The sequence below is a fragment of the Herpailurus yagouaroundi genome, unplaced genomic scaffold (genome assembly GCF_014898765.1).
Source record: "Herpailurus yagouaroundi ecotype Mexico unplaced genomic scaffold, PumYag 141, whole genome shotgun sequence".
NCBI classification, from domain to species: domain Eukaryota; kingdom Metazoa; phylum Chordata; class Mammalia; order Carnivora; family Felidae; genus Herpailurus; species Herpailurus yagouaroundi.
Window position 1 is genome coordinate 40,260,877 of NW_024412396.1, and position 15,351 is coordinate 40,276,227.

The window sequence follows — 15,351 nt, forward strand, 5'->3', positions numbered from 1 at the left end:
AAGGCACCATAGGAGGCCCATGGACCACTGGCCTGGGTCTGAAAACAATCATTTAATCTTTTGTAGGTTTACAGCTTGGGATTTCTCTACTTCTCATGTCAGGAAGCCAAGAGCTTAAGGAACCTGAATGAGTGATGCTTTAACTCCCATGAACTTGTGACAACATTGAAGATACAGATGCTGGGGCGCCTGGGTGGCGCAGTCGGTTAAGCGTCCGACTTCAGCCAGGTCACGATCTCGCGGTCCGGGAGTTCGAGCCCCGCGTCGGGCTCTGGGCTGATGGCTCAGAGCCTGGAGACTGTTTCCAATTCTGTGTTTCCCTCTTTCTCTGCCCCTCCCCCGTTCATGCTCTGTCTCTCTCTGTCCCAAAAATAAAAATAAAACATTGAAAAAAAAATTAAAAAAAAAAAAGAAGATACAGATGCTAATCCCATGAAGCCTAGCATAGGGGCAGACCCTGAGAGACACATCATAAATAATGCTGGTGGCACAAATTCTACCCTATAGTTTAGCTTGGAGAGGAATTTTTTCTTTCAACCAACCAGCTTTCATCACACTAGCATTGTGAACAGCTAGAGCAGGATTCCCCCACATACAAGATTTAAAACTTAGCTAGGGTTGGTTCTAAGCGAGAACTTTAGGATGCTTACTACATGTCTGCAAAGGCAAGCACAAAGTGCATAAGACTGACTTTAAAGTGGGCAGAGTTGAACACTAAGATGCTGTTTAACTAGACTAGGGTACGTTAATACAAAGGAAGACTATACAGCCATGAAGATGAAATCTACATGTTTGCATGAAACGATATTCATTCACAATATAGTGCTCAGTGACAAAAATTCTAAGATTACAGTATTATAGATAATATTTTAATATTTATACATATATACACGCAGTCATATTTATAGGCTTGTAAAATATCTATATGGGTCATTAACAATACCCCCAGTTTTCTTTTTTCTCTATTTTTCTAATCTTCTCTATACTAAATATATTTTGTGTAACAAAAATATTTGAAGATATACTTTTTAATGTTTATTTATCTTTTAGAGAGAGAGAGAGCATGAGCAGAGGAGGGGCAGAGAGAGAGGAAGACACAGAATATGAAGCAGGCTCAAGGCTCTGAGCTGTCAGCACAGAGCCTGATGCAGGGCTCAAACTCACGGACCATGAGAGCCTGACCTGAGCAGAAGTAGGATGCTTAACTGACTGAGCCACCCAAGTGCCCCTCACCTTATTGTTTTTTAAATAAAATAGGGTTTTTATATACAGTAGGAAAATAAAACAAGTTATCAGAGACCAGTTTAAATTTAAAAAAATGTTTTTGAAGAAGGCTAGTTTTGATCTGAGGTTTGAAGATGATCATGGTTTTAGAATGACAGAGAAGAAAGGGGTGGGGGGTCTTGCTCAAAGCCCTCAAGATGGAAACTGGCAAATCTGTATGTGTGTGCACACAGGTGTGCAAGTTTTGGGGGTGAGGGTGAAAAGCAATGAACTTCCCCAGAGTAAAGAAGTTGAAGGACAGTCTAGGGAATCTGAACTCTACACTTCAGGTAAAGAAAAGCCTAGAGGTTCTTAAGTAAAGCAACACCTCACTAAAATCTGCTAGAGGACAATGCTTCTAACTTCCCTGTGTAAATGGGATTCAATGAGGAGAGGTCAAGGCACCAGCTTGGAGGCAGCTGCAGAAGTCTCTGCTTGAGGTGACATGGCCCCAGCTGACATGTGAACCATGGAAGTGAAATGAACAGAGCTGATCTGGACAACCACAGAACAAGGGTCTGCTGGCCCACAGCAGGTAAGAATATTCAGAGGCTGTAAGACAGAAGTAAAAAGGAATTCAGGATTTTGATCAAAGAGGCTTAAGAGGCTGGTGGTGGAAGGAAAATGAGAAGAGAGGTCTTGGGTGGGATGCAGAGGAGGCGGCAATGCAGGTCTGAAGGACTTTCAAGAAAGCCCAAGTGCTGTAGCCCCAATGGCACTGGGATGATTTTATGATTTTATTATTATTTCTAAGTTTATTTTTGAGAGAGAGAAAGAGTGTGAGCAAGGGAGAGGCAGAGAGGGAGACAGAGGATCTGAAGTGGGCTCCATGCTGACAGTATAGAGTTCAACGTAAGGCTTGAACTCACGAACTGTAAGATCATGACCTGAGGTGAACGCTTAACCGACTGAGCCACCCAGACACCCCAGCAGCAGGATGATTTCAAATCCCTGGGATTCTGTCCTGGCACTTTCTGCTGCCTCATCTGTATAAGTGGCATGGTGATACCTATCCCCTGCTTACTTCAGAGTGGTTAAGGGTCAGTTAGATCATCTGGATAAAAAGCACCAGGTATTGTTGTCATGCATGCAGGTGGTGGTTGCAGGGAGAGATTACACTCACTTAGAACACAAGGCCACAGAAGTTGACATGGTCCAGGACTCAGTTTTAACCTACCCTTTATTGAGGAGAGAGAATTTCTGGAGAATCTACTGATTTGCTAAAAAGCATTGATTCCCTTTCCCTAAGCCAGGAACCAAAGCTCCGTGGTTCAGGGTAGAAGTATGTGGTCAGCGCTACCATAACAGGAGGCTGCTTCCCAGGCTGCCAGAGGTGGAAAGGCCTTGTGTGCATCATCTGGCTTGAGCCTCTTGTTTTACAGGTGAGGAGCAGAAAAGCGACTTGGCCAAGGTCACCTAACTTGGGAAAGCCCACGATAGCAACAGGAGAGGCCAGAAGAATGATAATGTGAGGATGGACCACTTCTCTCTGTCAATGGCCACCGAGCTGGCTCACACTGCCATCTTCTCTTTCCCAGACTTTTGCATAGTCTCCCCACAACCTGTTGCCCCCACTGAAGTCAGAGTGACTTTTAAAAACCCAAATGTAACCATGCCACTTCCCTGTCAGAGCACTTTGATGGGTGTGGGAGTGGCTCCATCCTTCTGGCCCTCTACTGAAGGCCACAGATCCTGTCTTGAGAGCCTACAGCTCTCCCTGCTACAGCTCCCACCCTTTGACCCTTCAACCCTGCCACCCCTTTGCAAATAATCTCCTTAAAAAACTCTTCAGCCACCCCTTTTGAGTTCCCTACTGCTTCCTGCCAGGACCCTGAAGATACCAATGGCCTGTAAGTCCCTGTGATGTGGCTCCTGCCTGCCCCTCCCATCTCCACCCACCCTTCCCCCCATGTGCTCACTCCAACAAGCCCTACTCCTCCTTGGATGAATTATAGGCTGTAGGTTATATTAGAAACTCCTAATTCTCAACAAATCCTCATGGAATTTGTCATAATTTGTCAACATGCATGTATGTCTATATGTACAGAGACACGTGTGTGAGTATTTGATCCACTTCCTTCTCGCTAGACTGTAAAATGAGATCCCCTGTTGATCTGGTTTCCAGAGTTTGAAGGCTGAAGGGTTTGGAGGCAAAATGCTCCTAGAGACTCAACTGCTACCAGCTTCCTTGTCATTCTCTCTCAGTGACACGATAAAAAAGGAAAATGAACAATTGCTACAGATGCTTGGAAACAACACTCCTGGCACCTCTTCAGTCAAGCAGCATGCAGAGAGCGCCCAGTTGGAGAAGGGGAAAATGGATGCCGGCTGCTCTGGGAGCCATGAGCACAGTAAGGCCTGGTGTCACAGCCTGCCCTTGGGAATGAAGCCAACAGCCCACAGGAATGTCCCAAAGATGGAGGAGGCTATTACCATGGCTCACTCAGACTGCACTGCATGGGGAGGGGAGAGTCTTATTATTAACCTCAGTGTATTAATATTTGAAAAGCATCTTCACGATGATAGATAGCAGTCACCCAGAGAATGGGAACAGCCTTGGTTCTGCAAAGTGTTTTCAAAGAGGAAGAACAGCTTTTATCAAGAGGGAAGAGAGGACAATGGGAGAAAGTGTTATGTCCTGGGCTGGGGAAACTGCCTTGGACCACGGCACACTGCCTCTCCTGTGGATCTGTCTGCACAGGTAACTAGCAGGTTTATCTGAACAGTGGCCTGTCTCAGGAAAGCGGGTGGGGGTGGAACTCATAATGGCTGACCTCCGAGGAAAAGCTGCTGAGCCAATTAGTTTTTCTTCTGACAGTACACTAAAATGATTGTTGCTGATTATACATATTTCCATGAATAGTATGTCTCCCTAATATATAGTTTCTACATAGAACTCCATTTCGTGTTTTGAAACTGGAGAAGAAAACATTAAAAAAAACCCCTCATTAATGATGCCACCTTTGTTCTCACACGTAGCTTAACAGAGATATTCAGACCATTAACACCTGATGGCTTGGTCTCCAGCAGCTACATCTGAACTTGTCAACTTAGTAGGCTGCCAAGAAGCTGCTGAATCCCCACTCCTGTACCTTCCCCACCCTGCCCACCACATACTGTGGTGAAATCCTGCTCTCTGAAAGAAATCATTCACCCTCTGGACACAAAGCCCTTCTCAGGAAACTGGGACACCTGGAATCAGTGTCATCCTGGTGCAGGTGGAGAAACAGGCCAAGCATGACCTTTTGCCACCAAAGTCAGGAAGCAGCCGATACTACCTTCTCTGTGAAGTTTCCAAGGAGCCAACTCGGGTGGGAAGGGAGCGGCAGGGTCTGAAGGCACCTGTCCTAAGGCTCTGATGGAACATCTGACAGTCACAGAACTTAACCTTGGGGCCTGGGCAAAGTGGGTCTGGAAGATGTTCAAGGTTCAAAATGGCAGCAACTCTGTGCTTCAGAGCACAGGGACATAGCCTGCCATGCACCTGCTGCTCTGTTGTGTCCTCTGAATTGTCTTCAACCAACCTCACCACTTGACCTCATCTCCAATCTAGTAAGAAGGCAAAGACAGAATGCAGAAAGGAAAGGCATTTCTAGTTTGAAGCATCACTTGGATTCTGACTTAAAGGCAAAGCCAGAGTGGGCAACACAATTTTGTGCACTTTGTTTTAAAAGAATGGCTCTGGGGGTGCCTGGGTGACTCAGTTGGTTGAGTATCGGACTCTTGATTTTGGCTCAGGTCATGAGATTGAGCCCCATGTAGGGCTCTGTGCTGATAGTGTGGAGCCTGCTTGGGATTCTCCCTCTTTCTCTCTCTCTGCCCCTCCCCTGCTCATACGTGTGCACACTCTCTTTCTCTCAAAATAAACATAAAAAAATAAAGCAACAAAAAGCGTTCAAAGGATGGCTCTGTGTTAAATGGGCCACAGAAGATGATGAAGGACATGTTGAGCCCTCTCCTCACAGATAGTCTCAAGAGTCCCTGCATTGCTCTCTGTACCATGACCTTCCAGATGCCTCTGTGCTCTGAGGAGCTGGAAGTCATGCAGTAGGTGGCACTTGGGATGCCCAGATTTCAACGTGAGTGCATGGGTAAGGCAGGGGAGGCCAGGGCACAAGATTTTATCTTTTGGGGGCATCTTTCTGTTGCATTCCTCCTCTGCCACTTGGGCCACACCTGCCCCAAGTCACTGGGGTACACAGCCAGGTGCAAGAGGGTACACATGCAGGCAGAGGACCCTTCTGGGATGAGGAGAGAGAGCACCAAGGGCAGGCATTCTGGCTGGTAAATTCCCTGCAGCCTGCAGTGCTTCATCCCTCATCCAGACAGCCACAAATGTTTACCAAATGGCTCCCAGTATGAAAAGGGGGGAGGACAGGAAAGGGGGTGTGAGTGAAGATGAGGGTGGCTCTAGGAGACACTGGAAGCCTTTCTACCGAAACCTGAAGGCCAGAACTTCTTGGAGGGATTAGAAGGTGAGCTTTTCAACTGCTTCCCTTCCTCTAATCTTTCAAAGCAGGTCCTAAACGTAGGAAAGTACCAAAGGCAGTCATCAAAGCAGAGAATGGCCCCTGTTCAGGAAGAAGCCTCAGGGTGACCCATCACTTAACCTCCTCGAGTGCTGCCAGCTTTAGAGCCTGACACTGAGAGCTAACATCTGCCAGGGACCTACTGGGCAAATATTCCTGCTGGGCCCCCACCCTTCCCCTGGGCACTGCTGAGGTCAAATCCATCCCCTATTTTCAGGAGCCTTCTGCAGCACTTTCCTGCCCACCTCCCCCTTCATTTCAGTCAGGCTGACCCACAGTGTCAAATCCACAGTGATTCATTTGGAGAGAGGTCAGGTATTTGTATACCAATGTGGCAGTTTCCACATGGAATAACCAGATGGTTTGTTTATTTCAGTCCAGGGAGGAAGAGCTGGGAATTATTTGAAAGGCAAAATAGGGAGTATTTCCTCTGGAGCTGAGAGGAAGTTGACTTAAGGGGCAGAAAAAAATGGAGTCCTGTTAACAAACTGCAAGATTTCCAACCACAGGTCACTATGTGGAGAAGGACCCAGAGAAGCCACACCCGGAAGGACATCTAACCAGACTCATCATCCTTTGGTTTCTTGGTCCTTCCAGGTCACCCAGCTGATGGCAGAGACACAGCTGGGATCTTGGCTGGGCAGCCTTAAAGAGAAAGATCTACACAGCATGGGGCTTCATCCCTGTGGGCACTGGGTCTCTGGGGACCGAGCCAAAAGCCGCAACACAAGCATTAGTGGAGTTTCCCCTGGTCCCTGGCTCCTTCTTCCAACCCTGGCCTTCAGAAACAAAGGAGGGTGGGGTTAAGAAGGAAGAAACTGTCCCTGGAACAGGCCAGGATAACTGGAACTATGACTGATGATCATGAATGTCTGAAGTTAAAATAAGGGACAGAAAGATATTACTAAGATTTCCTGTAAATACTAACATTCACCTAGTATTTTATTACTAATAAAAAACTTTCATAAACTTTATCTTACTTGATCTTCACAAGACCCTTGGGAAAGAACTACTGTCCCCATTTTATAAAACAGGAAATTGATTCAACCATCCTCCATACTAGTAGCATTAGAGGGGACAGTAATGCCTTCCTTGCCATCATGTGCTTAGGTGTGGGGGAGTGGCTCTGGAGAAAGCAGAAATGATTGGAACTAGAGGGGCTTCTGCTTCCTCAGCCTCTTTGGAAAGGCTGCCAAGGCAGACCCAAAGACAATACTGAAGAGAAAAACATCCAGAAGTTAAAACTGAGGGAGACAGACAGCCCCATTCTCTGCTCTGTCTACCCACCAGAACGGGTCCATCTGACCTCTCTACTTTGGACGCTCCCGCAGCTTTTGCTTATCCCACAGCTCACTCCGAGTGGACTCTCAGTAAAGTCAGTAGACTGACAGGTTTCTGTTTGTTTTTTAAAACCCTGAATGGATCCTAAACTTCCATGGTTACTTGTTAGCCAGATGTTCTAAATTGTTAAGGTCCAGGCATGTAAGTCTATGCTCGGTGGTCCCCCTCTCCCCTGGGGGGTATTCAGATTCTCTGGTAGATGATATGCAAACTCTTGGTGAGACACAGGCATGGCTGTGGAACTTTTTTCTCCAGTAACCTGATAACTTACTTTCACCAGTTTTCCAACCTGATCCTCAGACCTGGCTGCCATTCATATAGTCCAACTGGATAAAGTTGTACCCCATCTGCTTGTCAAGATCCCATGCACCCTTCAATTCCTGAGGGCCTTCTCCACAAATGAGTCCCCGATTCCTGAGTCTCCTCCTTTGCTCTCTCATTGCTATTTAATTATATGCCTTTCCTACAGTTCTTCTCTAATTGTACTTGTGCTAATTCATTATGAACATTGTTCATTTCCCTAGTGGATCATAAACTACTTACAGACAGATACTGTGTTGAATTCATCTCCGTGGTTTTCTCTGGTCATGGGGTTAGCTTTATACATAGTAGGGGTACAATAAATAACTATTAAAATGGAATTTTCCTCGGTTTCTTAAAAAATAGGGTATCTGTGGGGCGCCTGGGTGGCGCAGTCGGTTGAGCGTCCGACTTCAGCCAGGTCACGATCTCGCGGTCCGTGAGTTCGAGCCCCGCGTCGGGCTCTGGGCTGATGGCTCGGAGCCTGGAGCCTTCTTCAGATTCTGTGTCTCCCTCTCTCTCTCTGCCCCTCCCCCGTTCATGCTCTGTCTCTCTCTGTCCCAAAAATAAATAAACGTTGAAAAAAAAAATAAAAAAAAAAATGCTTTTAGTGTAAGGTAAGCCCAGCTACTCCTAAGGTGAAAGGTCACTATGGTTCCCCTGCTCATGACTCAAGGTTAGCTGAAGTTGGAGGTATCTGAGAGCAGAGTGGAGGGAGAGAAGGTAGAAGAATACTACTAGAAAATTCAGATAGGGCCACTAAGTGATGATGGTGCACTGGGAGAATCGCTCCAGAAAGTGCTTATGGGCGAGTCTGGGTTCTTCTTACAAGGTGAAGATGGGGAAAGAAATCTGATTTGGGTTAATAACTGGTGGAGCAGATGATGGAATCTACCCCCAGCCCTCCCACCCACACGCTATCCCACAGAACTCAAACTTTCTTTATTGGCCAAGAACTTACTGTCCGAATATAGCTACCCTGGGCCAGGCTCCAGGGAAGCAGTGGTCACAGGGGTTGGCGGGAGAAGGAAAAAAAAAAAAAAAATCCCAAGAATCAGATCCCAGCCAGCAGGGGGAGGACCAACTATTTCTGCTGGAGATTTAAGATCTCCCCCTCCCTCCCCTTCTCTCTCTCTCTCTCTCTGTCACGCACACGCACACACACACACACACAGAAATCTACTATGAATCTAAGTAAAAATCTAATTCCAGTTTAAGGATAAGAGGTTTAGTCTAGAAAATCCTACTTCCTGAGCCAGTGTGGGGAGGATGTTATCTGTTCTCAATGTCCTATCAAATCACACTTTTCTTTTAGGACAACAGAGAGGAGGATGATAATTTTCTATCCAGGACCAGGCAGGAGATTGAGGTGCATAATGAAGCTGCACACCCCTCTGCCTGGCCATCCAGCCCCTCAGACACTCCTTTGCCCAGACTCTCTCTCAGTTCTCACTTTGGCCACAGGTCACTCAGGACAGAGGCAGAGGGCAGGGCCCACCTGGCACCACCTCCCACTTGGGACGAACTAGGGCATGCGTGGGAGCCTCTGCTCCCTCCCAACAGGGCCAAGTTTCCCTGAGCCACACAGCCATGTCTCCATCACCTCCCTGCCAGGGCTCACGCCAATGCACGCAGAGGGCTGGCCACAGGCAGGGAGGGGACTAAACCCTGGGACTATGAGACCGGCTCCTCTAACCCCCATGGCCCCAAATGGTACCTGCCAAGGCCTTGATCCGGGACCTCTCAAAGAGCCTGGCTGAGCTGTTGTCATTATCCAGCTCATCGTCCGGGGCATCCCAGCGGGCATTGATCCGGCTGTACGGTGGCTGGTTGCCCACGTTTTCAAACTCCGTGGCCGATGTCATGTCAGCAGGCTCTCAGCAGTTGTGCCTGCCTCAGTCTTCATGGAAGGGTCCCTAGGGGGGAACAGCAACACAGTCAGAGGGTTAGCTACCTCCCCCTTGGACTTTTTCTCAGGGGAAACTTATTCGGAGCATCCGGCAGGGGTAGGTCCTTGTAGGAGGAGCACACCGTGCCATCTGCCGGGCCATGCTTCCCACCTGGGGTCTCTGGGTTATAGAATATTGCAGCAGCAGCAGCAGTCGCCGCCGCCGCCACACTGTAACGGCGACAGTGGCAGCAGGGATGGAGAGCTGCAGGCAGAAAGGGTCAGGACGGCCAGCAGGTGGAGACGTCAGTCGCAGCAAGCCCGCTTCCTCCAAACCTGCGGCTGAGGCAGCTGTGGAAGCTTGGGAGCCAGGAAAGGGGAGGCTCTCCTGGGAGCCAGGGGATGGGCGGGGTGGGGGATGGGGGTGGGGTGGGGAGAAGAGCAGCTCAACCCTGTGGACTGGACCAGGAACAAACCTGGACAGGAAGGAGAGGTGAAAAGTTGGAAGTTGGCTGAGTCCCACTCAAACGTGAATCAGTGGGGAGAGAGATGAACAGGAGATGCCACTGATGCCACCAGCCCCAGCAGCTGTGCTGGAGAAAGTGTACTCCTCTCAGAGGCTGCCCAAGATCCCTCCCAGCGCTTTCCCAGCAACAAATATTTAGAAAGCTGAGCTCTTGGTTTTACCTTCTCTGAAGTGCAATCAGGTGCGTGGACAAGGTTGAATCCCAAGACAGACCAAGGCGCCCAGATGAGACTGCTGTCCTATCAAGGCTGTCAGCATGATGGTGGGGGTGGTGGCGAAGGGCTCCCACAGACAGCGGAGCTGTGCGTGTTCATCTATGCAAGGCACATGGGCATCAGGAGCACTGTGTTCTTATTTGCCTGTCATTTATCATGTTTGCTCATTCGTTCATGATTGACTAAAATATGTACCAAGGCCCAACTAGAGGGCAGACACTATGCGAGGCAATTCTGAGTAAGACAAGAGGTGCCCTGTCCTCATAGAGTTTATATTCTGGCCGTAAGGCACCCAGTGAAATAAGCAATAATAGTAAGGTGTGCTGTGTGCCACCGCCGGGAAAGAATGGGGAATTGTGGGGTCTCATGGCAGAGCTGGATGTCAGGATAAGGGAAGCGTAAGCTGGTTCCCAAAGGAAGCTCAGAAGCATTCTGTGAAGGGATAAAGGGGCAAGTCCAAACAAACGGTATAAAGAGCAGGTGCAGGGTTCTGAAGGTGAGAAAGACCATGGCAAAATTTAGGAAACTTACAACGTAACTAGAGGGTGAGGGCAGAGTCAGGGAGACAAGGGAGATGGGAGACTAGAGGTGCAAGGCTAGGGCCTGAATGTTGTGGGCTTTTGGAAAATGACTATCTTTCATTCAGCCTTAATTTCCTCTCCAGTACCTGCCATTGAGGCATCTCCCCAGGGAACTAAAGGGATTCCAAGATCAAGTCTATAAGATAGGACAGGGAGCCCAGAGCCTTCATATCCAAGAGAACAAAATGGGGTGGGGAGGCCATGAGGCAGACAAATGACAAGTGTGGACAACCAGTGAGCTGTGAAGTAAGCCACTTCCTCTATGAATGTGTGCACACTCACACATTCGTATACATACACCCCAGACACACACCGGTACTGATATCCCACACACACACAAACAGATGCATGCTTGATGAAGAAATGATGCAAGCTCACCAATCCAAGTGCAAATGCAGTGCTGTCGCCCTTATTTTTCAGACACAGAATCACTCCAGACTCCTTTTTCCCCAGTCCAATTAATCAATCCCACCACATCCCTTCGAGGTAAGACAGGAGCCAGAATTATCCATCTTAATTGCACAAGGAAGAAAACGAAGGCCTAACACAGGATGAGGGCTCCCCAAGGTCATCTAGGGAATTACTGCTATGGCTAGGGCTAACAGCCAGGCTGTAGCCTGATGCATCCCCTTCTACCAGGCAGATTTTTGGGGAAGCAGATTCGATTTAGGTGAGAGAAGAACATGGCACACGGGGACAGAAGGTATTCCCCAGCGTCCAGGACTTGACAAAGGTGTTTGCTTCTCAGGGAAGGGGAGACATAAGGTGGGGAAGCCAGTCATGACTCCAAACAAAGCATGCCCTGCAATTCCAGGCCTGTGCTCAGGAAGACCCTCACCCCTTACACAGCCTGTCATCTTCCACAAATGGACACACGAGTTCCATGGCTGAGATTTCTCACTCAACTGCTTGGGCAAAGAGAGATGGGAAGGACTCCATCCCCCCCATGCCTTCCCCCCAACCCCTGCTTCCCTGAAGGGGAGCAACTGCTGGCTCCCAGCTCCAAGCAGGACAGAGACTGACAGGCTGCACCTCCTGCTGGCCCGCAAGCCTGTCCAATGGCCCCTGAGAAGGGCCGAGCTGCCAGACGCAGGAGGTGAGGTAAGATCAGATCCTGCTTGCAGGAGGTAACCGGACCCCGGCTCTCCTTCTTGTCTTAGGCTATTTTTAAGAGCGGCTGAGAGAGGCCCAGGCCATGGGCTGGTGGAGGGCGGGGGGTGTGGGGGGGTGGGGTGGTGGTCAGTGAGATTACCTTTGCCATGGCTCCGTAAATAAGTCTGCCCCAGAAAGATGAGCTTGAGCAGGCACACCAGCAGGCCCAGCATTCAAGACAAGATTGATGGCCCTGGGTGCAGAAGAGCAGCCACTAGACAGCAATTCATCCTGCTTAAAAACGCCATGCCTCCTGCCACCGTGGCTCAGAGAAGGGAGCGGTCAGGCAGCGGCTTGGCAGGGAATGTGATAAAACTCACATGTATGTCTAAATACACAAGTCTAGGGTTTGGGGTGAGGGGGTTGTTTTGTTTTTAGGAGGTCAGGTTCTCGAAGGCAACCACCAAGGAAAAAAGATGCAGAAATGAAAGGGAAGCCCTCTTCCTCTTGCCCCATAGCTGTGCCCACCCCGGTGGCCTGCCCAGATGGCGTCCCTTCAGAGCCAAGGGAGGCGGGGGTAGTGTGCTCGGTGGTTCAGCAAGGGGAGAATCTCACAGAATCAGGTGTGAGAGGCAGAAGAGAAGAAAATCTGAAAATGGGAAAGCTACAGATGGTTATTCCAGGAACACAAAAGCAGAAACAAAACCCCAAACAAGGCCTGGAAGGTCATGGAAATGACAAGTTGGTATCCGAGGGGAACCTGAGGGTCAGGTAATCCGGTCACATTTTTTAGGATATAAGTCATCTATGCATCTAGAATGGGCCTCCATTAAGTATGAAAGACAGCAAGCACCTGGCTAACATTAGACCTTAAGCTGCACCTCACCCCACTGCCAGCAAACCCAGGAGAAAGGACATAAGTAGCTCCTTGTCATTTCACTCCCCAGTTCACCCTCAAGTTCCTAAGAAGCTTCTCCCAACCCACCAGACCCTTGTCAAAGTGGAGGTGGGGCTTCTCTGGCCTGTGTGACTCTGCCTGGGAAAGCCCACCTTCCCTGTCCATTTGCCTATCGCAGTGGGGCAGGCCTGTCTCCCAATGTGCAGTCCAGAGGCTCGCCCTCACCTGCTGAACTTCTGCCACTAAGGCCAGGTTATATTTTGATCAGCATGGGTTCCTAGAAGACTTGCCCACAGCTCAGAACGGAAAAGCTCATCTGATCGTACAGGGCACTCACTCACAGAAGGAGTGCCTTCTTGGTAAATGGATTTCACAATATCACCGCCACAGCTCATAGCTCCACCCTTCACTTTGTGCCCAGGACCTCATCCGCTTCCGAGATCGGGTGTTAGTCTCAGAATCTCAGCCTCACATGCTATGCCCAGGTAATCCCTGGGGCAGCTGGGACCCCAGCAAGTGGCAGCAGTGGCAACAGCAGCAGCAGCTGCTTCTCCCCCGCCTGCAGGGTGCTGCCGGAGCCCTGGCTAGAGCTCGCTTCAGGCTTCCTGCAGCACTGAGCAGGAGGCTGGATGCACTGCCCTTTTCTTCACCACCCCATCTCCTCTTCCCTGGGCTGCTTAGATGAGAAGCAACAAAGCCCAAAGGTCTACTTCAGGAGTGGGAAATGGGGGAGGGGGGAACACAGGGTGATGCTGTTCTTCCTTCACAGGGTCACAAGTCACAGGCTGTTGCAAAGGCTTAGATGGAGTCTTCCTTAAACAGAGAATTTGGACCCATTCTACCTTTAACTTTCCCTCTAGTTGTAAGGTTGGACTTTTCACTTGCTTCCTATTTTGTCCTGCCCCTTGATGCTACGCCAAACCTGCTTTTAACATATTTTGATACTATGGCAATCCAGGTCAGGAGATTAAATTCCGAAGTCTCCCTGGTAACTTCCCTGCCAGTGCATTTACTAAAACAGAACACCCTCCTACTCCATCTGATCATAATCTCACTGCATATTCCCAGATACCTTAAAGAGCAAATACATACTAAAACAGCGTGAGAACCAATGAGACGCCCAGTACAGAGTACACTAAATCTATCTTAAACCTTAATCTCCTCCTACCCCCAAGCTCTAGTCTAGCACCTCCATCTGTCTACCAGATATCACTACCTAAAAATTATAGCTCAGTCTCAATATGGCTAAGTCTGAGAACATGGCTCCCAGGACAGAACAGGGGAGTTTCTGGACCATGGGGTGACAGTGAGGCCCAGTGAGGTAAGCATGCCACCTGTGGGTGACTTTTCCAGCAGAGGGGGGCACCATCGGCAGTGCCAGGACCAAGCTGCTTCCCCTCCCCAGAGCACATGCTGCTTTTCCACGCTCTGCAGTTCCCATCCCAATCTGCCCTGGCCACCCGTCCATCAGTGGCAGAGTATAGTTAGGTGTTCTTAAAGGGTCAAGATTCCTATCCAGGGTTGCCACCTTCAAGGATCCCCATGTACTTGCAATACCCTGGCCATTCAAGTCCACAGCTGTTTGGTGAGGCCTTACCCAGACCCGTCTGCTCCAGTTTCTGTCACTAGGCAGGGACTTTAGGCCCACATGTCACAACTTGTCCACTCTCATCATGGAAAAATCTCCTACTAAGAACTGGCTCCAGTTATGCTGCAGCTGCTGGAATGGGAGTGGGGGTATGGTGGGATCATGATCCCAACAGTTCTTAATAGGGATTTGGTTGGAGAACAGGTGCAGCTTAGCACTGATAGAGGGCTGATAGGGCAATCCCTACATCTTAACAGCATCTATCAGCACCTCACGTCCTACACAGAGGCAAATGTCCACTGGGAGTGATTAAAGAAGACAGGAGAAATGATACTTTTAGTATACATAGTTTTCAAAGACTATCCTCTACTGGGAATCTTGGGCTCAATATCTATCTACATTTACAGAAAACTGTTACAACCCAGTCCTACCTCTTATCTTTACTAACTCACTTCTTTCAGGATAACTACTGGCTTCCTCTCCCAGAATAAGTAATATTCTATGGTATTTGAATGAAAAGTTGAATGCCCAATTTATTTTCTTCCACAAAGACTTTTCCAGAATACTCACAGTGGCCCCTCTCTTGTTTTTTAATGGTTATTTTTGAGAGAGACAGAGACAGAGAGACAGAGTGTGAGCAGGGGAGGGGCACAGAGAGAGACAGGGAGAGAATCTGAAGCACGCTCCAGGCTCTGAGCTGTCAGCACAGAGCCCGAGGTGGAGCTCGAACTCATGAACCATGAGGTCATGACCTGAGCTGAAGTCAAACACTTAACCCACTGAGCCACCCAGGTGCTGCATGACCTTTCTCTTCTTCAGTGAAAATTGTCAGGGAGGTAGTAAGATCTCAATTTTGGAGGTGGTTAAAAGTAAGTTGAAATAATAGATTTGAAATAATCGTTGAGATATTTCTAATGAAGTAATTGATTCAGAAAAATATAAAAAAATAAGATAATTATATAAGTCAATGGAGAATTATACAATACAATCAAGCTCCCAATGCTTGAATTCACTGATGAATCTTAGTCTCATTAAGAATAGGACAGCTAGATACTGGGTGTCTCCTGAGATGATACAATATGAAGGAAATCATGACCATTGACATTCTTGTCAAAAAAGTTAACCTCCAT

General features: G+C 48.5%; 1 protein-coding gene across 2 annotated transcripts in view; it reads right to left on the reverse strand.

Annotated features, from left to right (window-relative positions):
- SPTB (spectrin beta, erythrocytic) overlaps positions 1 to 15,351 on the reverse strand; it is a 128,999-nt gene that overhangs the window by 59,253 nt on the left and 54,395 nt on the right. For both annotated transcript variants that reach the window (XR_005790957.1, XM_040477387.1), the window contains exon 2: positions 9,151 to 9,349. Coding sequence is in view for 1 of the 2 variants with exons in the window: in XM_040477387.1 (XP_040333321.1) it covers positions 9,151 to 9,298 (148 nt within the window). In the remaining variant the exon portion in view is untranslated. The remainder of the gene's footprint in view (positions 1 to 9,150; positions 9,350 to 15,351) is intronic.